At 50.4% G+C, this 23,301-nt stretch overlaps 1 protein-coding gene across 2 annotated transcripts in view; it reads left to right on the top strand.

Moving 5' to 3' along the window:
• Nucleotides 1-23,301, top strand: part of LOC148525137 (ras-related protein Rab-35-like) — a 191,745-nt gene that overhangs the window by 145,746 nt on the left and 22,698 nt on the right. For both annotated transcript variants that reach the window (XM_088471172.1, XM_088471173.1), the window contains exons 2-6: nucleotides 3,493-4,145; nucleotides 5,177-5,227; nucleotides 5,332-5,455; nucleotides 21,250-21,374; nucleotides 22,384-22,508. In XM_088471172.1, the coding sequence (XP_088327298.1) occupies nucleotides 4,091-4,145; nucleotides 5,177-5,227; nucleotides 5,332-5,455; nucleotides 21,250-21,374; nucleotides 22,384-22,508 (480 nt within the window). In that variant the 5' untranslated portion in view covers nucleotides 3,493-4,090. The remainder of the gene's footprint in view (nucleotides 1-3,492; nucleotides 4,146-5,176; nucleotides 5,228-5,331; nucleotides 5,456-21,249; nucleotides 21,375-22,383; nucleotides 22,509-23,301) is intronic.

Genomic DNA, 23,301 nt, shown 5'->3' on the forward strand with positions numbered 1-23,301 from the left:
ATCCTGATGTAGATTTCTGTCTGTCGTCTTCAGTCGCGACGAGTTAGACCCGTAACTTGTGTTGGCCATGGCAGTTTTTGCTGAATAAGCCCCTTAATGAGATACATTACACAATGGCATCAGAGCGCTCCTCGCCTCAATAACCCCCTACGTATCGCTCACAGACACAACCAGCTACATAGCCCCCTGTACAGTGTATAACTCCCCGACACCGTATCGCTCACAGACACAACCAGCTACATAGCCCCCTGTACAGTGTATAGCTCCCCGGCACCGTATCGCTCACACACAACCAGCTACATAGCCCCCTGTACAGTGTATAACTCCCCGACACCATATCGCTCACAGACACAACCAGCTACATAGCCCCCTGTACAGTGTATAGCTCCCCAGCACCGTATCGCTCACAGACACAACCAGCTACATAGCCCTGTACAGTGTATAGCTCCCCAGCAGCATATCGCTCACAGACACAACCAGCTACATAGTCCCCTGTACCAGTGTATAGCTCCCCGACACCGTATCACTCACAGACACAACCAGCTACATAGCCCTGTACCAGTGTATAACTCCCCGGCACCGTATCACTCACAGACACAACCAGCTACATAGCCCTGTACCAGTGTATAACTCCCCGGCACCGTATCGCTCACAGACACAACCAGCTACATAGCCCCCTGTACCAGTGTATAACTCCCCGGCACCGTATCGCTCACAGACACAACCAGCTACATAGCCCCCTGTACCAGTGTATAGCTCCCCAGCACCGTATCGCTCACAGACACAACCAGCTATGTAGCCCTGTAGAGTGTATAGCTCCCTGGCACTGTATCACTCACAGACACAACCAGCTACGTAGCCCTGTACCAGTGTATAACTCCCCGGCACCGTATCGCTCACAGTCACATTCAGCTACATAGCCCCCTGTACCAGTGTATAACTCCCCGGCACCGTATCGCTCACAGACACAACCAGCTACATAGCCCTGTACAGTGTATAGCTCCCTGGCACCGTATCGCTCACAGACACAACCAGCTATGTAGCCCTGTAGAGTGTATAGCTCCCTGGCACTGTATCACTCACAGACACAACCAGCTACGTAGCCCTGTACCAGTGTATAACTCCCCAGCACCGTATCGCTCACAGACACAACCAGCTACATTGCCCTGTACCTGAGTATAACTCCCCGGCACCGTATCGCTCACAGACACAACCAGCTACATAGCCCCTGTACCAGTGTATAACTCCCCGGCACCGTATTGCTCACATACACAACCAGCTACATAGCCCCCTGTACCAGTGTATAACTCCCCAGCACCGAATCGCTCACAGACACAACCAGCTACATAGCCCCCTGTACCAGTGTATAACTCCCCGGCACTGTATCGCTCACAGACACAACCAGCTACATAGCCCTGTACCAGTGTATAGCTCCCCGGCACCGTATCACTCACAGACACAACCAGGTACATAGCCCCCTGTACCAGTGTATAACTCCCCGGCACCGTATCGCTCACAGACACAACCAGCTACATAGCCCCCTGTACCAGTGTATAACTCCCCGACACCGTATCGCTCACAGACACAACCAGCTACATAGCCCTGTACCAGTGTATAACTCCCCGGCACCGTATCGCTCACAGACACAACCAGCTATATAGCCCCCTGTACCAGTGTATAGCTCCCCGGCACCGTATCGCTCACAGACACAACCAGCTACATATCCCTGTACCAGTGAATAACTCCCCGGCACCGTATCGCTCACAGACTCAACCAGCTACATAGCCCTGTACCAGTGTATAACTCCCCGGCACCGTATCGCTCACAGACACAACCAGCTATATAGCCCCCTGTACCAGTGTATAACTCCCCGGCACCGTATCGCTCACAGACTCAACCAGCTACATAGCCCCCTGTACCAGTGTATAACTCCCCGGCACCGTATCGCTCACAGACACAACCAGCTACATAGCCCCCTGTACCAGTGTATAGCTCCCTGGCACCGTATCGCTCACAGACACAACCAGCTACATATCCCTGTACCAGTGAATAACTCCCCGGCACCGTATCGCTCACAGACTCAACCAGCTACATAGCCCTGTACAGTGTATAGCTCCCCGGCACCGTATCGCTCACAGACACAACCAGCTACATAGCCCCCTGTACCAGTGTATAACTCCCCGGCACCGTATCGCTCACAGACACAACCAGCTACATAGCCCTGTACAGTATATAACTCCCCGGCACCGTATCGCTCACAGACACAACCAGCTACATAACCCTGTACCAGTGTATAACTCCTCGGCACCGTATCGCTCACAGACACAACCAGCTACATAACCCCCTGTTCCAGTGTATAACTCCCCGGCACCGTATCGCTCACAGACACAACCAGCTACATAGCCCCCTGTACAGTGTATAACTCCCCGGCACCGTATCGCTCACAGACACAACCAGCTACATAACCCTGTACCAGTGTATAACTCCTCGGCACCGTATCGCTCACAGACACAACCAGCTACATAACCCCCTGTACCAGTGTATAACTCCCCAGCACCGTATCGCTCACAGACACAACCAGCTACATAGCCCCCTGTACCAGTGTATAACTCCCCGGCACCGTATTGCTCACAGACACAACCAGCTACATAGCCCTGTACCAGTGTATAACTCCCCGGCACCGTATCGCTCACAGACACAACCAGCCACATAGCCCCCTGTACCAGTGTATAACTCCCTGGCACCGTATCGCTCACAGACACAACCAGCTACATAGCCCCCTGTACCAGTGTATAGCTCCCTGGCACCGTATCGCTCACAGACACAACCAGCTACATAGCCCTGTACCAGTGTATAACTCCCCAGCACCAGCTGCCTCAGCCTCTCCAACTTCCCTACGGCTTAATGACCTAATTTTATTCCTGCTTGGGGGTTAGTTCATTTAGCCGCAATGGGCGACGCGAGTCACTGTTGCAGCGCGTAATACGGCCAGCTACGGCAGATGACCTCGCGCCTCTATCTCGTCCTGGACTGGCATTTTTTTGTTTGCAGCCCTATAAGGCTGCAAATAGTGAGTTGGGAGATACCGTAAGTGCGTGGTATAGCGGCACTTATTTATGGGGCGAGCTCCCACCCATGCTAATGAAATTACGCCTTTATGCTAAAACACTAACCCACCCCCCCACCCCCCATCTCTGTATACACACCAGTCCCCGTCCACGTATACACTGACCCCCCCCTCTCTATACACACACCAGTCCCCTCCAAGTATACACTGACCTCCCCCCCCTCTGTATACACCCATAGTCCCCTCTTAGTATACACTGATCCACCACCCTGTGTACACGCACCAGTCGCCTCTGTGTACACATACCAGTCCCCTCTAGTTATACAGTGACCCTCCGTGTACACAGAACAGTTACCTGTTGCTGCATGTTTTGCTATATACACAGCTGGGGAAGAGGTGTACATTTGTTTTCTCTCTCTGTACAGGAAACTCTGGGATTTCCTTCCTCTGTTACTGAACGGGAAAACATCACATGCAGAAGGACTGAGCAGGGGAGAGGGAAAGTGAGAGAGTGAAACGGGTTAGAGGAATTTTAAGCCCCTTCGGGAGTAATATAAGGTGCCAACCAATACAGGTGTAGAGTCGGGGTGACAATTGTTGGCGAGCAGGGCTGACGTCCCCAGGTGGAGGGAGAGCAGGGCTGACGTCCCCAGGTGGAGGGAGAGCAGGGCTGACGTCCCCAGGTGGAGGGAGAGCAGGGCTGACGTCCCCAGGTGGAGGGAGAGCAGGGCTGACGTCCCCAGGTGGAGGGAGAGCAGGGCTGACGGCCCCAGGTGGAGGGAGAGCAGGGCTGACGGCCCCAGGTGGAGGGAGAGCAGGGGGTTACAAGACGGGGAGGAAGAAAGAGTGTGGCACCCCCAGGGGTAAGGAAAGAGAAGGGCGACAGTCTCGGGTGGATGGAGGGGTATGTGACAGTCTCGGTTGGAAGGAGAGTTTGACAGGCCAAGTGTGAGCATCAGACATTGGAAACCGTGACTGCAGCACCTCTTCCAGTTCCTGGGCGAACGCCAGCTGCTTTCTGTCATGGCTACAAAGGATTATGATCATTTATTCAAACTTCTACTTATTGGGGATTCGGGTGAGTGTAGTGAAAACTGTCCTGTACAAATCAGATCAGGCGATGAGCAAATCTGTGTCCTTCTCTCTCGGTCACCCTTGTTTCGTGCCCTCCTTTCTCTCACTGGCCTCGTGGCCTTCCTCCTTCTCGATCTAGCTCCCCCTGGCCCCACCATTTTTTTCTTGGTGACCCTAGCTCTGTGCCCACCGTTTCTCTCACTCTAGCCCTGTGCCCACCATTTCTCTCGCTCATCCCGACCCTATGGGCTCTCTCTATCTCTCTCCCTCACCGGGTGGCCTCCTTTTCGCTGTCTTCTCACTTTGGCCTTGTGGCCTCTCTCTTGCTTGCTTACTCTGTCCACGTGACCGCTCTCTCTGGTTCTGTGGCCTTCCCCTCTCTCTTGCTCACCATGGCCCCGTGCCCTCCTCTCTCTCTTTCTCGCTCACCCTAGCCTCGTGCCCTCCATTTCTCTCTCGCTCACCCTGGCCTCGTGCCCTCCATTTCTCTCATACTCGCCCTGTGCCCTCCATTTCTCTCTTGCTTAACCTGTCCCAGTGGCCTAACTTTATCTCTCTCCCTCACCCAGTGGCCTCCTTCTCTCTGTCTCGCTCACTCTGGCCCAGTGGCCTCTCTCACACTCTCTCTTGCTTACTCACCTTGTCCACATGAACTCTCTCTCTGGCCCTGTGGACACTCTCTCTCTCTCTCTCTCTCTCTCTCTCTCTCTCTGTGGCTCATCCGGGCCACCTGACTTCTCTCAGTAGCCTTCCTCTCTCTTTCCCTTGCCCCGTTGCTGCCTTCTCTCTCTGGCCCTGTAGCCTCCCTCTTTCTCGTTGACCTTCGCCATGAGACTTCTGTCTCTGTCGCCCAGTGGCCTCGCTCACCATTCCCTTCTCCCTCTTTTTCTCTTTCTCCCCCCCCTGGCCACGTGACTTCTCTCTCTGGCCCTGTGGCCACCCTCACTCTCTCTCTCTCGCACATATCGTGGCCTGTATCTCCCAGCTCATGGAATAGTGTATAGCGCACATCTCACTGGTTATGTTTCCTCCTAGGTGTGGGGAAAAGTAGTTTGTTACTGAGGTTCTCTGACAATTCGTTCTCTGGTGAGTATGACCTGTCTGATTCCTCTGCCTCTTACAAAACTCTCTATTTACTGTCTTTACTGCTCGTTACCATCTGCGTTCTGAGCCCTGACTGCCGTCCACAGGTAGTTACATAACGACGATTGGAGTTGACTTTAAGATTCGAACTCTGGTTCTGGATGGAGAACGTGTAAAGCTCCAGATTTGGGACACTGCTGGTCAGGAGAGATTCCGGACGATCACATCAACGTGAGGAGCAAATGGGAAAAATCAGTGTTAGATCGAGCTGGAGGGTGGAAGGTGCTGGTTATTGGGGGGCAGTAGCAACAGAGAGCAATCGTCATTAGTAGCAGTAATGGGAAGTGGGTAGTTATCAGTAGTATGTAAGAGGGAGGTTGAATGGAAGATAGTAATCAGCACTGTGGAGTAATATCAGAACGGGGTGTTGGGGCTAATCAAAGATCGAGTACTGATTGCAGATTAATGAGGAGCAGTATCAGAGCTGGTGGATGGAAGATAGTAATTGGGGAGTAATGAGGAGCAGTATCAGAGCTGGGGAGGATGGAAGATAGTAATTGGGGAGTAATGAGGAGCAGTATCAGGGCTGGGGAGGATGAAGAATAGTAATTGGGGAGTAATGAGGAGCAGTATCAGAGCTGGGGAGGATGGAGGATAGTAATTGGGGAGTAATGAGGAGCAGTATCAGAGCTGGGGAGGATGGAGGATAGTAATTGGGGAGTAATGAGGAGCAGTATCAGAGCTGGGGGGGAGGATGGAGGATAGTAATTAGGGAGTAATGAGGAGCAGTATCAGGGCTGGAGGTGTAGGATGGAGCATAGTAATTGGGGAGTAATGAGGAGCAGTATCAGGGCTGGAGGTGTAGGATGGAGCATAGTAATGGGGGAGTAATGAGGAGCAGTATGAGGGCTGGGGGAGGATGGAGGATAGTAATGGGGGAGTAATGAGGAGCAGTATCAGAGCTGGGGGTGTAGGATGGAGGATAGTAATGGGGGAGTAATGAGGAGCAGTATGAGGGCTGGGGGAGGATGGAGGATAGTAATGGGGGAGTAATGAGGAGCAGTATCAGAGCTGGGGAGGATGGAAGATAGTAATTGGGGAGTAATGAGGAGCAGTATCAGGGCTGGGGAGGATGCAGGATAGTAATTGGGGAGTAATGAGGAGCAGTATCAGGGCTGGGGGTATAGGATGGAAGATAGTAATTGGGGTGTAATGAGGAGCAGTATCAGGGCTGGGGGTGTAGGATGGAAGATAGTAATGGGGGAGTAATAAGGAGCAGTATCAGAGCTGGGGAGGATGGAGGATAGTAATTAGGGAGTAATGAGGAGCAGTATCAGGGCTGGGGGTATAGGATGGAAGATAGTAATTGGGGAGTAATGATGAGCAGTATCAGAGCTGGGGAGGATGGAGGATAGTAATTGGGGAGTAATGAGGAGCAGTATCAGAGCTGGGGGTGTAGAATGGAGGATAGTAATTGGGGAGTAATGAGGAGCAGTATCCGTGCTGGGGAGGATGGAGGATAGTAATTGGGGAGTAATGAGGAGCAGTATCAGAGCTGGGGAGGATGGAATATAGTAATTAGGGAGTAATGAGGAGCAGTATCAGAGCTGGGGAGGATGGAAGATAGTAATTGGGGAGTAATGAGGAGCAGTATCAGAGCTGGGGAGGATGGTGGATAGTAATTGGGGAGTAATGAGGAGCAGTATCAGAGCTGGGGAGGATGGAGGATAGTAATTGGGGAGTAATGAGGAGCAGTATCAGAGCTGGGGAGGATGGAAGATAGTAATTGGGGAGTAATGAGGAGCAGTATCAGAGCTGGGGGTGTAGGATGGAGGATAGTGATTAGGGAGTAATGAGGAGCAGTATCAGGGCTGGGGGTGTAGGATGGAAGATAGTAATTGGGGAGTAATGAGGAGCAGTATCAGAGCTGGGGAGGATGGAAGATAGTAATTGGGGAGTAAATGAGGAGCAGTATCAGGGCTGGGGGTGTAGGATGGAAGATAGTAATTGGGGAGTAATGAGGAGCAGTGTCAGAGCTGGGGAGGATGGAGGATAGTAATTGGGGAGTAATGAGTAGCAGTATCAGAGCTGGGGAGGATGGAGGATAGTAATGGGGGAGTAATGAGTAGCAGTATCAGGACTGGGGGTGTAGGATGGAGGATAGTAATTTGGGAGTAATGAGGAGCAGTATGAGGGCTGGGGGTGTAGGATGGAGGATAGTAATTTGGGAGTAATGAGGAGCAGTATGAGGGCTGGGGGTGTAGGATGGAAGATAGTAATTGGGGAGTAATGAGGAGCAGTATCAGGGCTGGGGAGGATGGAGGATAGTAATTGGGGAGTAATGAGGAGCAGTATCAGGGCTGAGGAGGATGGAGGATAGTAATTGGGGAGTAATGAGTAGCAGTATCAGAGCTGGGGAGGATGGAGGATAGTAATTGGGGAGTAATGAGGAGCAGTATCAGGGCTGAGGAGGATGGAGGATAGTAATTGGGGAGTAATGAGGAGCAGTATCAGAGCTGGGGGTGTAGGATGGAAGATAGTAATTGGTGAGTAATGAGGAGCAATATCAGGGCTGGGGGTGTAGGATGGAAGATAGTAATTGGGGAGTAATGAGGAGCAGTATCAGAGCTGGGGGTGTAGGATGGAGGATAGTAATTGGGGAGTAATGAGTAGCAGTATCAGAGCTGGGGAGGATGGAGGATAGTAATGGGGGAGTAATGAGTAGCAGTATCAGGGCTGGGGAGGATGAAGAATAGTAATTGGGGAGTAATGAGGAGCAGTATCAGAGCTGGGGAGGATGGAGGATAGTAATTGGGGAGTAATGAGGAGCAGTATCAGAGCTGGGGAGGATAGTAATTGGGGAGTAATGAGGAGCAGTATCAGAGCTGGGGGGGAGGATGGAGGATAGTAATTAGGGAGTAATGAGGAGCAGTATCAGGGCTGGAGGTGTAGGATGGAGCATAGTAATTGGGGAGTAATGAGGAGCAGTATCAGGGCTGGAGGTGTAGGATGGAGCATAGTAATGGGGGAGTAATGAGGAGCAGTATGAGGGCTGGGGGAGGATGGAGGATAGTAATGGGGGAGTAATAAGGAGCAGTATCAGAGCTGGGGGTGTAGGATGGAGGATAGTAATGGGGGAGTAATGAGGAGCAGTATGAGGGCTGGGGGAGGATGGAGGATAGTAATGGGGGAGTAATGAGGAGCAGTATCAGAGCTGGGGAGGATGGAAGATAGTAATTGGGGAGTAATGAGGAGCAGTATCAGGGCTGGGGAGGATGCAGGATAGTAATTGGGGAGTAATGAGGAGCAGTATCAGGGCTGGGGGTATAGGATGGAAGATAGTAATTGGGGTGTAATGAGGAGCAGTATCAGGGCTGGGGGTGTAGGATGGAAGATAGTAATGGGGGAGTAATAAGGAGCAGTATCAGAGCTGGGGAGGATGGAGGATAGTAATTAGGGAGTAATGAGGAGCAGTATCAGGGCTGGGGGTATAGGATGGAAGATAGTAATTGGGGAGTAATGATGAGCAGTATCAGAGCTGGGGAGGATGGAGGATAGTAATTGGGGAGTAATGAGGAGCAGTATCAGAGCTGGGGGTGTAGGATGGAGGATAGTAATTGGGGAGTAATGAGGAGCAGTATCAGAGCTGGGATTTAGGAAGGGAGATAGTAATTGGGGAGTAATGAGGAGCAGTATTCGTGCTGGGGAGGATGGAGGATAGTAATTGGGGAGTAATGAGGAGCAGTATCAGAGCTGGGGAGGATGGAATATAGTAATTAGGGAGTAATGAGGAGCAGTATCAGAGCTGGGGAGGATGGAAGATAGTAATTGGGGAGTAATGAGGAGCAGTATCAGAGCTGGGGAGGATGGTGGATAGTAATTGGGGAGTAATGAGGAGCAGTATCAGAGCTGGGGAGGATGGAGGATAGTAATTGGGGGGTAATGAGGAGCAGTATCAGAGCTGGGGAGGATGGAGGATAGTAATTGGTTAGTAATGAGGAGCAGTATCAGAGCTGGGGAGGATGGAGGATAGTAATTGGTGAGTAAATGAGGAGCAGTATCAGAGCTGGGGAGGATGGAAGATAGTAATTGGGGAGTAATGAGGAGCAGTATCAGAGCTGGGGGTGTAGGATGGAGGATAGTGATTAGGGAGTAATGAGGAGCAGTATCAGGGCTGGGGGTGTAGGATGGAAGATAGTAATTGGGGAGTAATGAGGAGCAGTATCAGAGCTGGGGAGGATGGAAGATAGTAATTGGGGAGTAAATGAGGAGCAGTATCAGGGCTGGGGGTGTAGGATGGAAGATAGTAATTGGGGAGTAATGAGGAGCAGTGTCAGAGCTGGGGAGGATGGAGGATAGTAATTGGGGAGTAATAAGTAGCAGTATCAGAGCTGGGGAGGATGGAGGATAGTAATGGGGGAGTAATGAGTAGCAGTATCAGGACTGGGGGTGTATAATGGAGGATAGTAATTTGGGAGTAATGAGGAGCAGTATGAGGGCTGGGGGTGTAGGATGGAGGATAGTAATTTGGGAGTAATGAGGAGCAGTATGAGGGCTGGGGGTGTAGGATGGAAGATAGTATTTGTGGAGTAATGAGGAGCAGTATCAGGGCTGGGGAGGATGGAGGATAGTAATTGGGGAGTAATGAGGAGCAGTATCAGGGCTGAGGAGGATGGAGGATAGTAATTGGGGAGTAATGAGTAGCAGTATCAGAGCTGGGGAGGATGGAGGATAGTAATTGGGGAGTAATGAGGAGCAGTATCAGGGCTGAGGAGGATGGAGGATAGTAATTGGGGAGTAATGAGGAGCAGTATCAGAGCTGGGGGTGTAGGATGGAAGATAGTAATTGGTGAGTAATGAGGAGCAATATCAGGGCTGGGGGTGTAGGATGGAAAATAGTAATTGGGGAGTAATGAGGAGCAGTATCAGAGCTGGGGGTGTAGGATGGAGGATAGTAATTGGGGAGTAATGAGTAGCAGTATCAGAGCTGGGGAGGATGGAGGATAGTAATGGGGGAGTAATGAGTAGCAGTATCAGGGCTGGGGGTGTAGGATGGAGGATAGTAATTTGGGAGTAATGAGGAGCAGTATGAGGGCTGGGGGTGTAGGATGGAAGACAGTAATTGGGGAATAATGAGGAGCAGTATCTGGGCTGGGGAGGATGGAGGATAGTAATTGGGGGTAACGAGGAGCAGTATCAGAGCTGGGGGGTAGGATGGAGGATAGTAATTGGGGAGTAATGAGGAGCAGTATCAGAGCTGGGGAGGATGGAGGATAGTAATTGGGGAGTAATGAGGAGCAGTATTAGAGCTGGGGAGGATGGAAGGTAGTAATTGGGGAGTAATGAGGAGCAGTATTATAGCTGGGAGGATGGAAGGTAGTAATTGGGGAGTAATGAGGAGCAGTATCAGAGCTGGGGGTGTAGGATGGAAGATAGTAATTGGGGAGTAATGAGTAGCAGTATCAGAGCTGGGGAGGATGGAGGATAGTAATGGGGGAGTAATGAGTAGCAGTATCAGGGCTGGGGGTGTAGGATGGAGGATAGTAATTTGGGAGTAATGAGGAGCAGTATGAGGGCTGGGGGTGTAGGATGGAAGATAGTAATTGGGGAGTAATGAGGAGCAGTATCAGGGCTGGGGAGGATGGAGGATAGTAATTGGGGGTAATGAGGAGCAGTATCAGAGCTGGGGGGTAGGATGGAGGATAGTAATTGGGGAGTAATGAGGAGCAGTATCAGAGCTGGGGAGGATGGAGGATAGTAATTGGGGAGTAATGAGGAGCAGTATTAGAGCTGGGGAGGATGGAAGGTAGTAATTGGGGAGTAATGAGGAGCAGTATTATAGCTGGGAGGATGGAAGGTAGTAATTGGGGAGTAATGAGGAGCAGTATCAGAGCTGGGGGTGTAGGATGGAAGATAGTAATTGGGGAGTAATGAGGTGCAGTATCAGAGCTGGGGAGGATGGAGGATAGTAATTGGGGAGTAATGAGGAGCAGTATCAGGGCTGGGGGTGTAGGATGGAAGATAGTAATTGGGGAGTAATGAGGAGCAGTATCAGAGCTGGGGAGGATGGAGGATAGTAATTGGGGAGTAATGAGGAGCAGTATCAGAGCTGGGGGGGAGGATGGAGGATAGTAATTGGGGAGTAATGAGTAGCAGTGTCAGGGCTGGGGAAGATGGAGGATAGTAATTGGCGGTTAATGAGGAGCAGTATTATAGCTGTGGGGGATAGAAGATAGTAATTGGGAAGTAATGAGTAGCAGTATCAGAGCTGGGGGTGTAGGATGGAGGATAGTAATGGGGGAGTAATGAGGAGCAGTATGAGGGCTGGGGGAGGATGGAGGATAGTAATGGGGGAGTAATGAGGAGCAGTATCAGAGCTGGGGAGGATGGAAGATAGTAATTGGGGAGTAATGAGGAGCAGTATCAGAGCTGGGGGTGTAGGATGGAGGATAGTGATTAGGGAGTAATGAGGAGCAGTATCAGAGCTGGGGGTGTAGGATGGAGGATAGTAATGGGGGAGTAATGAGGAGCAGTATGAGGGCTGGGGGAGGATGGAGGATAGTAATGGGGGAGTAATGAGGAGCAGTATCAGAGCTGGGGAGGATGGAAGATAGTAATTGGGGAATAATGAGGAGCAGTATCAGGGCTGGGGAGGATGCAGGATAGTTATTGGGGAGTAATGAGGAGCAGTATCAGAGCTGGGGAGGATGCAGGATAGTAATTGGGGAGTAATGAGGAGCAGTATCAGAGCTGGGGAGGATGGAAGGTAGTAATTGGGGAGTAATGAGGAGCAGTATTAGTACTGGGGAGGATGGAAGATGGTAATTGGGGAGCAATGAGGAGCAGTATCAGGGCTGGGGAAGATGGAGGATAGTAATTGGGGGGTAATGAGGAGCAGTATTATAGCTGGGGGGGATAGAAGATAGTAATTGGGGAGTAATGAGTAGCAGTATCAGAGCTGGGGTGGATGGAGGATAGTAATTAGGGAGTAATGAGGAGCAGTATCAGAGCTGGGGAGGATGAAGGATAGTAATTGGGGAGTAATGAGGAGCAGTATCAGAGCTGGGGAGGATGGAAGATAGTAATTGGGGAGTAATGAGGAGCAGTATCAGAGCTGGGGGTGTAGGATGGAGGATAGTGATTAGGGAGTAATGAGGAGCAGTTTCAGAGCTGGGGGTGTAGGATGGAGGATAGTAATGGGGGAGTAATGAGGAGCAGTATCAGAGCTGGGGAGGATGGAATATAGTAATTAGGGAGTAATGAGGAGCAGTATCAGAGCTGGGGAGGATGGAAGATAGTAATTGGGGAGTAATGAGGAGCAGTATCAGAGCTGGGGAGGATGGAAGGTAGTAATTGGGGAGTAATGAGGAGCAGTATCAGGGCTGGAGGTGTAGGATGGAGGATAGTAATTGGGGAGTAATGAGGAGCAGTATCAGAGCTGGGGAGGATGGAAGATAGTAATTGGGGAGTAATGAGGAGCAGTATCAGAGCTGGGGGTGTAGGATGGAGGATAGTAATAGGGAGTAATGAGGAGCAGTATCAGGGCTGGGGGTATAGGATGGAAGATAGTCATTGGGGTGTAATGAGGAGCAGTATCAGGGCTGGGGGTGTAGGATGGAAGATAGTAATGGGGGAGTAATAAGGAGCAGTATCAGAGCTGGGGAGGATGGAGGATAGTAATTAGGGAGTAATGAGGAGCAGTATCAGGGCTGGGGGTATAGGATGGAAGATAGTAATTGGGGAGTAATGATGAGCAGTATCAGAGCTGGGGAGGATGGAGGATAGTAATTGGGGAGTAATGAGGAGCAGTATCAGAGCTGGGGGTGTAGGATGGAGGATAGTAATTGGGGAGTAATAAGGAGCAGTATCAGAGCTGGGATTTAGGAAGGGAGATAGTAATTGGGGAGTAATGAGGAGCAGTATCCGTGCTGGGGAGGATGGAGGATAGTAATTGGGGAGTAATGAGGAGCAGTATCAGAGCTGGGGAGGATGGAATATAGTAATTAGGGAGTAATGAGGAGCAGTATCAGAGCTGGGGAGGATTGAAGATAGTAATTGGGGAGTAATGAGGAGCAGTATCAGGGCTGAGGAGGATGGAGGATAGTAATTGGGGAGTAATGAGTAGCAGTATCAGAGCTGGGGAGGATGGAGGATAGTAATTGGGGAGTAATGAGGAGCAGTATCAGGGCTGAGGTGGATGGAGGATAGTAATTGGGGAGTAATGAGGAGCAGTATCAGAGCTGGGGGTGTAGGATGGAAGATAGTAATTGGTGAGTAATGAGGAGCAATATCAGAGCTGGGGGTGTAGGATGGAAGATAGTAATTGGGGAGTAATGAGGAGCAGTATCAGAGCTGGGGAGGATGGAGGATAGTAATTGGGGAGTAATGAGTAGCAGTATCAGAGCTGGGGAGAATGGAGGATAGTAATGGGGGAGTAATGAGTAGCAGTATCAGGACTGGGGGTGTAGGATGGAGGATAGTAATTTGGGAGTAATGAGGAGCAGTATGAGGGCTGGGGGTGTAGGATGGAGGATAGTAATTTGGGTGTAATGAGGAGCAGTATGAGGGCTGGGGGTGTAGGATGGAAGATAGTAATTGGGGAGTAATGAGGAGCAGTATCAGGGCTGGGGAGGATGGAGGATAGTAATTGGGGAGTAATGAGGAGCAGTATCAGGGCTGAAGAGGATGGAGGATAGTAATTGGGGAGTAATGAGTAGCAGTATCAGAGCTGGGGAGGATGGAGGATAGTAATTGGGGAGTAATGAGGAGCAGTATCAGGGCTGAGGTGGATGGAGGATAGTAATTGGGGAGTAATGAGGAGCAGTATCAGAGCTGGGGGTGTAGGATGGAAGATAGTAATTGGTGAGTAATGAGGAGCAATATCAGAGCTGGGGGTGTAGGATGGAAGATAGTAATTGGGGAGTAATGAGGAGCAGTATCAGAGCTGGGGAGGATGGAGGATAGTAATGGGGGAGTAATGAGTAGCAGTATCAGGGCTGGGGGTGTAGGATGGAGGATAGTTATTTGGGAGTATCGAGGAGCAGTATCAGGGCTGGGGGTGTAGGATGGAAGATAGTTATTGGGGAGTAATGAGGAGCAGTGTCAGAGCTGGGGAGGATGGAGGATAGTAATTGGGGAGTAATGAGTAGCAGTATCAGAGCTGGGGAGGATGGAGGATAGTAATGGGGGAGTAATGAGAAGCAGTATCAGGGCTGGGGGTGTAGGATGGAGGATAGTAATTTGGGAGTAATGAGGAGCAGTATGAGGGCTGGGGGTGTAGGATGGAACATAGTAATTGGGGAGTAATGAGGAGCAGTATCAGCGCTGGGGTGGATGGAGGATAGTAATTGGGGGTAATGAGGAGCAGTATCAGAGCTGGGGAGGATGGAGGATAGTAATTGGGGAGTAATGAGGAGCAGTATCAGAGCTGGGGAGGATGGAGGATAGTAATTGGGGAGTAATGAGGAGCAGTATTAGAGCTGGGGAGGATGGAAGGTAGTAATTGGGGAGTAATGAGGAGCAGTATTATAGCTGGGAGGATGGAAGGTAGTAATTGGGGAGTAATGAGGAGCAGTATCAGAGCTGGGGGTGTAGGATGGAAGGTAGTAATTGGGGAGTAATGAGGAGCAGTATCAGTTTGGGAGGATGGAGGATAGTAATTGGGGTGTAATGAGGAGCAGTATCAGAGCTGGGGAGGAGGGAAGGTAGTAATTGGGGAGTAATCAGTAGCAGTGTTAGGGCTGGGGAGGATGTAGGATAGTAATTGGGGAGTAATGAGGAGCAGTATCAGAGTTGGGGGTGTAGGATGGAGGATAGTAATTGGGGAGTAATGAGGAGCAGTATCAGAGCTGGGGAGGATGGAGGATAATAATTGGGGAGTAATGAGGAGCAGTGTCAGGGCTGGGGAGGATGGAAGATAGTTATTGGGGAGTAATGAGGAGCAGTATCAGGGCTGGGGGTGTAGGATGGAGGATAGTAATTGGGGAGTAATGAGGAGCAGTATCAGCTGGGGAGGAGGGAAGGTAGTAATTGGGGAGTAATGAGGAGCAGTATCCGTGCTGGGGAGGATGGAGGATAGTAATTGGGGAGTAATGAGGAGCAGTATCAGAGCTGGGGAGGATGGAATATAGTAATTAGGGAGTAATGAGGAGCAGTATCAGAGCTGGGGAGGATGGAAGATAGTAATTGGGGAGTAATGAGGAGCAGTATCAGAGCTGGGGAGGATGGTGGATAGTAATTGGGGAGTAATGAGGAGCAGTATCGGAGCTGGGGAGGATGGAGGATAGTAATTGGGGGGTAATGAGGAGCAGTATCAGAGCTGGGGAGGATGGAGGATAGTAATTGGGGAGTAATGAGGAGCAGTATCAGAGCTGGGGAGGATGGAGGATAGTAATTGGAGAGTAAATGAGGAGCAGTATCAGAGCTGGGGAGGATGGAAGATAGTAATTGGGGAGTAATGAGGAGCAGTATCAGAGCTGGGGGTGTAGGATGGAGGATAGTAATTGGGGAGTAATGAGGAGCAGTATCAGAGCTGGGGAGAATGGAGGATTGTAATTGGGGAGTAATGAGGAGCAGTATCAGCTGGGGGTGTAGGATGGAGGATAGTAATTGGGGAGTAATGAGGAGCAGTATCAGGGCTGAGGGTGTAGGATGGAGGATAGTAATTGGGGAGTAATGAGGAGCAGTATCAGTGCTGGGGAGGATGGAGGATAGTAATTGGGGATTAATGAGGAGCAGTATCAGAGCTGAGGATGGAGGATAGTAATTGGGGAGTAATGAGGAGCAGTATCAGAGCTGGGGGTGTAGGATGGAGGATAGTAATTGGGGAGTAATGAGGAGCAGTATCAGAGCTGGGGGTGTAGGATGGAGGATAGTAATTGGGGAGTAATGAGGAGCAGTATCAGAGCTGAGGATGGAGGATAGTAATTGGGGAGTAATGAGTAGCAGTATCAGGGCTGAGGGTGTAGGATGGAGGATAGTAATTTGGGAGTATCGAGGAGCAGTATCAGGGCTGGGGGTGTAGGATGGAAGATAGTTATTGGGGAGTAATGAGGAGCAGTATCAGTGCTGGGGAGGATGGAGGATAGTAATTGGGGAGTAATGAGTAGCAGTATCAGAGCTGGGGAGGATGGAGGATAGTAATGGGGGAGTAATGAGTAGCAGTATCAGGGCTGGGGGTGTAGGATGGAGGATAGTAATTTGGGAGTAATGAGGAGCAGTATGAGGGCTGGGGGTGTAGGATGGAAGATAGTAATTGGGGAGTAATGAGGAGCAGTATCAGGGCTGGGGAGGATGGAGGATAGTAATTGGGGGTAATGAGGAGCAGTATCAGAGCTGGGGGGTAGGATGGAGGATAGTAATTGGGGAGTAATGAGGAGCAGTATCAGAGCTGGGGAGGATGGAGTATAGTAATTGGGGAGTAATGAGGAGCAGTATTAGAGCTGGGAGGATGGAAGGTAGTAATTGGGGAGTAATGAGGAGCAGTATCAGAGCTGGGGGTGTAGGATGGAAGATAGTAATTGGGGAGTAATGAGGAGCAGTATCAGAGCTGGGGAGGATGGAGGATAGTAATTGGGGAGTAATGAGGAGCAGTATCAGGGCTGGGGGTGTAGGATGGAAGATAGTAATTGGGGAGTAATGAGGAGCAGTATCAGAGCTGGGGAGGATGGAGGATAGTAATTGGGGAGTAATGAGGAGCAGTATCAGAGCTGGGGGGGAGGATGGAGGATAGTAATTGGGGAGTAATGAGGAGCAGTGTCAGGGCTGGGGAAGATGGAGGATAGTAATTGGCGGGTAATGAGGAGCAGTATTATAGCTGTGGGGGATAGAAGATAGTAATTGGGGAGTAATGAGTAGCAGTATCAGAGCTGGGGAGGATGGAGGATAGTAATTGGGGAGTAATGAGGAGCAGTATCAGAGCTGGGGAGGATGGAGGATAGTAATTGGGGAGTAATGAGGTGCAGTATCAGAGCTGGGGAGGATGGAAGATAGTAATGAGGAGCAGTATCAGAGCTGGGGGTGTAGGATGGAGGATAGTAATGGGGGAGTAATGAGGAGCAGTATGAGGGCTGGGGGGGAGGATGGAAGATAGTAATTGTGGAATAATGAGGAGCAGTATCAGGGCTGGGGAGGATGCAGGATAGTAATTGGGGAGTAATGAGGAGCAGTATCAGAGCTGGGGAGGATTGAGGATAGTAATTGGGGAGTAATGAGGAGTAGTATCAGAGCTGGGGAGGATGGAGGATAGTAATTGGGGAGTAATGAGGTGCAGTATCAGAGCTGGGGAGGATGGAAGATAGTAATGAGGAGCAGTATCAGAGCTGGGGGTGTAGGATGGAGGATAGTAATGGGGGAGTAATGAGGAGCAGTAAGAGGGCTGGGGGGGAGGATGGAAGATAGTAATTGGGGAGTAATGAGGAGCAGTATCAGAGCTGAGGAGGATGCAGGATAGTAATTGGGGAGTAATGAGGAGTAGTGTCAGAGCTGGGGAGGATGGAAGGTAGTAATTGGGGAATAATGAGGAGCAGTATCAGAGCTGGGGAGGATGGAAGGTAGTAATTGGTGAGTAATGAGGAGCAGTATCAGGGCTGGAGGTGTAGGATGGATGATAGTAATTGGGGGGAGTAATGAGGAGCAGTATCAGAGCTGGGGAGGATGGAAGATAGTAATTGGGGAGTAATGAGGAGCAGTATCAGAGCTGGGGTGTAGGATGGTAGATAGTAATTGGGGAGTAATGAGGAGCAGTATCAGTGCTCGGGAGGATGGAAGATGGTAATTGGGGAGCAATGAGGAGCAGTATCAGAGCTGGGGAGGATGGAGGATAGCAATTGGGGAGTAATGAGGAGCAGTGTCAGGGCTGGGGAGGATGTAGGATAGTAATTGGGGAGTAATGAGGAGCAGTGTCAGAGTTGGGGTGGATGGAGGATAGTAATTAGGAGTAATGAGGAGCAGTATCAGAGCTGGGGAGGATGGAGGATAGTAATTGGGAGTAATGAGGAGCAGTATCAGAGCTGGGGAGGATGGAAGGTAGTAATTGGGGAGTAATGAGGAGCAGTATCAGAGCTGGGGAGGATAGAGGATAGTAATTGGGGAGTAATGAGGAGCAGTGTCAGCTGGGGAGGAGGGAAGGTAGTAATTGGGTAGTAATGAGGAGCAGTATCAGTTTGGGAGGATGGAGGATAGTAATTGGGGAGTAATGAGGAGCAGTATCAGAGCTGGGGAGGAGGGAAGGTAGTAATTGGGGAGTAATCAGTAGCAGTGTTAGGGCTGGGGAGGATGTAGGATAGTAATTGGGGAGTAATGAGGAGCAGTATCAGAGCTGGGGAGGATGGAGGATAATAATTGGGGAGTAATGAGGAGCAGTGTCAGGGCTGGGAAGGATGGAAGATAGTAATTGGGGAGTAATGAGGAGCAGTATCAGGGCTGGGGGTGTAGGATGGAGGATAGTAATTGGGGAGTAATGAGGAGCAGTATCAGCTGGGGAAGGAGGGAAGGTAGTAATTGGGGAGTAATGAGGAGCAGTATCAGGGCTGGGGGTGTAGGATGGAGGATAGTAACTGGGGAGTAATGAGGAGCAGTATTAGAGCTGGGGAGGATGGAAGATAGTAATTCTGGAGTAATGAGGAGCAGTATCATAGCTGGGGATGATGGAGGATAGTAATTGGGGTGTAATGAGGAGCAGTATCGGAGCTGGGGCTTAGGAAGGGAGTTAGTAATTGGGGAGTAATGAGGAGCAGTATCAGGGCTGGGGGTGTAGGATGGAAAATAGTAAATGGGGAGTAATGAGGAGCAGTATCCGAACTGGGGTAATGTAGGAAGGGAGGTAGTAATTGGGGAGTAATGATGAGCAGTATCAGAGCTGGGGAGGATGGAGGATAGTAATTGGGGAGTAATGAGGAGCAGTATCAGAGCTGGAGGGTAGGATGGCGGATAGTAATTGGGGAGTAATGAGGAGCAGTATCAGTGCTGGGGAGGATAGTAATTGGGGAGTAATGAGGAGCAGTATCAGAGCTGTGGAGGATGGAAGATAGTAATTCGGGAGTAATGAGGAGCAGTATTCAGCGCTGGGGGAATGTAGGAAGGGAGGTAGTAATTGGGGAGTAATGAGGAGCAGTATCAGAGCTGGGGAGGATGGAGGATAGTAATTGGGGAGTAATGAGGAGCAGTATCAGGGCTGGGGTTTAGGAAGGGAGATAGTAATTGGGCAGTAATGAGGAGCAGTATCAGAGCTGGGGAGGATGGAGGATAGTAATTGGGGAGTAATGAGGAGCAGTATCAGGGCTGGGGTTTAGGAAGGGAGATAGTAATTGGGGAGTAATGAGGAGCAGTATCAGAGCTGGGGGTTTTGGAAGGGAGATAGTAATTGGGGAGTAATGAGCAGTATCAGAGCTGGGGGTTTAGGTAGGGAGATAGTAATTGGGGAGTAATGAGGAGCACTATCAGGGCTGGGGGTGTAGGATGGAAGATAGTGATTGGGGAGTAATGAGGAGCAATATCAGTGCTGGGGAGGTTAGTAATTGGGGAGTAATGAGTAGCAGTATCAGAGCTGGGGAGGATGGAGGATAGTAATTGGGGAGTAATGAAGAGCAGTATCAGTGCTGGGGAGGATAGTATTTGGGGAGTAATGAGGAGCAGTATCAGAGCTGGGGAGGATGGAAGATAGTAATTGGGGAGTAATGAGGAGCAGTATCAGAGCTGGGGAGGATGGAGGATAGTAATTGGGGAGTAATGAGGAGTAGTATCAGAGCTGGGGAGGATAGTAATTGGGGAGTAATGAGGAGCAGTATCAGAGCTGGGGAGGATGGAGGATAGTAATTGGGGAGTAATGAGGAGCAGTATCAGTGCTGGGGAGGATGGAGGATAGTAATTGGGGAGTAATGAGGAGCAGTATCAGTGCTGGGGAGGATGGAAGATAGTAATTGGGGAGTAATGAGGAGCAGTATCAGGGCAGGGGAGGATGGAGGATAGTAATTGTGGAGTAATGAGGAGCAGTATCAGTGCTGGGGAGGATGGAGGATAGTAATTGGGGAGTAATGAGGAGCAGTATCAGGGCTGGGGAGGATGGAGGATAGTAATTGTGGAGTAATGAGGAGCAGTATCAGTGCTGGGGAGGATGGAGGATAGTAATTTGGGTGTAATGAGGAGCAATATCAGTGCTGGGGAGGATGGAGGATAGTAATTGGGGAGTAATGAGGAGCAGTATCAGTGCTGGGGAGGATAGTAATTTGGGAGTAATGAGGAGCAGTATCAGTGCTGGGGAGGATAGTAATTGGGGAGTAATGAGGAGCAGTATCAGAGCTGGGGAGGATAGTAATTGGGGAGTAATGAGGAGCAGTATCAGAGCCGGGGAGGATGGAGGATAGTAATTGGGGAGTAATGAGGAGCAGTATCAGTGCTGGGGAGGATGGAGGATAGTAATTGGGGAGTAATGAGGAGCATTATCAGTGCTGGGGAGGATGGAGGATAGTAATTGGGGAGTAATGAGGAGCAGTATCAGGGCTGGGGGAGGATGGAGGATAGTAATGGGGGAGTAATGAGGAGCAGTATCAGGGCTGGGGAGGATGGAGGATAGTAATTGGGGAGTAATGAGGAGCAGTATCAGTGCTGGGGAGGATGGAGGTTAGTAATTGGGGAGTAATGAGGAGCAGTATCAGTGCTGGGGAGGATGGAGGATAGTAATTGGGGAGTAATGAGGAGCAGTATCAGAGCTGGGGGTGTAGGATGGAGGATAGTAATTGGGGAGTAATGAGGAGCAGTATCAGAGCTGAGGATGGAGGATAGTAATTGGGGAGTAATGAGGAGCAGTATCAGGGCTGGGGATGTAGGATGGAAGATAGTAATTTGGGGATAAATGAGTAGCAGTATCAGTTGTGTGTGGGATGTGGTTGATGGAAAACAGAATTTGGGGTGTAATAAGTAGCAGCAGGACCGGTAAAGGGGTGCTGGACTGGATATAGGGGATAAATAGACGCATAAGAACTGCGCTGATCACTCTGATCCTTATACTACGGTTACTGTCTTCATAGGTATTACCGGAACACTCATGGGGTCATCGTGGTTTATGATGTCACCAGCCCAGAATCCTTTATAAATGTGAAACGATGGCTGCATGAGATCACCCAGAACTGTGACTCTGTGTGTACTGTGCTCGGTGAGGATATTGCTAACTGCTGCTGGGCCTGGAATTTGGGATGGAGGGACGGGCAGGTTCCTTTGGTGTGACTGATAGAAGATTGCTCCCTATGGTACAATTTCTGGGCCCTGACCCTCACTCCATATAGAGTGGTTTCTGGTCTGTTTAGTCCCCTGTTGCACAGATCCTGGTCCCTGGCCACGCTCCATATAGATTGGTTTCTGGTCTTTTTAGCGCCCCATAACACAGTTCCTGGGCACTGGCCCTTTCACAGTCTTGTGATGCCCGGGATCTGGTCCTTGCTCGCTCTCACGCGATTCCTGGTTCTCGCTCCCTCTCACGCGATTCCTGGTCCTCGCTCCCTCTCACGCGATTCCTGGTCCTCGCTCCCTCTCACGCGATTCCTGGTCCTCGCTCCCTCTCACGCGATTCCTGGTCCTCGCTCCCTCTCACGCGATTCCTGGTCCTCGCTCCCTCTCACGCGATTCCTGGTCCTCGCTCCCTCTCACGCGATTCCTGGTCCTCGCTCCCTCTCACGCGATTCCTGGTCCTCGCTCCCTCTCACGCGATTCCTGGTCCTCGCTCCCTCTCACGCGATTCCTGGTCCTCGCTCCCTCTCACGCGATTCCTGGTCCTCGCTCCCTCTCACGCGATTCCTGGTCCTCGCTCCCTCTCACGCGATTCCTGGTCCTCGCTCCCTCTCACGCGATTCCTGGTCCTCGCTCCCTCTCACGCGATTCCTGGTCCTCGCTCCCTCTCACGCGATTCCTGGTCCTCGCTCCCTCTCACGCGATTCCTGGTCCCTTGGCCTCGCTCCCTCTCACGCGATTCCTGGTCCTCTTTCCCTGGTGTGATTCCTGCTCCCTGCTTCCTCTGGTGCGGCTCCTGTGCTCTATTCCTGCGTTGTGATATGTGATTCAGTCTGGTCTTCCCTTTTGGAGGAGTTTATTCTGACCACCCAGAGTTATCATTGTTCTCGCTACAAGATGATGCGCCAGCTAACGCCCCTCTCCTTATCCTTTATCAGTGGGTAATAAAGACGATGACCCATCTCGAAAACGTGTTGAAACTGCGGATGCTAAAAGATTCAGTGATCAGATGGGAGTCAGACTGTACGAGACGAGTGCGAAGGAGAATCGGAACGTAGAGGAGGTGAGACCATGGTTCCCTGTCACAGTGTATAATCCTGTATCTATAGGACGTACGCTCTGTGTATCACTGTATATGTACTGTATGTATGATAGCGTGTGATGGAGAATCAGAACGTAGAGGAGGTGAGACCATGGTTCCCTGTCACAGTGTGTAATCCTGTATCTATAGGACGTACGCTCTGTGTATCACTGTATATGTACTGTATGTATGATAGCGTGTGATGGAGAATCAGAACGTAGAGGAGGTGAGACCATGGTTCCCTGTCACAGTGTATAATCCTGTATCTATAGGACATACGCTCTGTGTATCACTGTATATGTACTGTATGTATGATAGTGTGTGATGGAGAATCAGAACGTAGAGGAGGTGAGACCATGGTTCCCTGTCACAGTGTATAATCCTGTATCTATAGGACGTACGCTCTGTGTATCAGTGTATATGTACTGTATGTATGATAGCGTGTGATGGAGAATCAGAACGTAGAGGAGGTGAGACCATGGTTCCCTGTCACAGTGTGTAATCCTGTATCTATAGGACGTACGCTCTGTGTATCACTGTATATGTACTGTATGTATGATAGCGTGTGATGGAGAATCAGAACGTAGAGGAGGTGAGACCATGGTTCCCTGTCACAGTGTATAATCCTGTATCTATAGGACATACGCTCTGTGTATCACTGTATATGTACTGTATGTATGATAGTGTGTGATGGAGAATCAGAACGTAGAGGAGGTGAGACCATGGTTCCCTGTCACAGTGTATAATCCTGTATCTATAGGACGTACGCTCTGTG

The sequence above is a fragment of the Taudactylus pleione genome, unplaced genomic scaffold, assembly GCF_031769625.1.
Source record: "Taudactylus pleione unplaced genomic scaffold, aTauple2 ptg000112l, whole genome shotgun sequence".
Taxonomy (NCBI): Eukaryota; Metazoa; Chordata; class Amphibia; order Anura; family Myobatrachidae; genus Taudactylus; species Taudactylus pleione.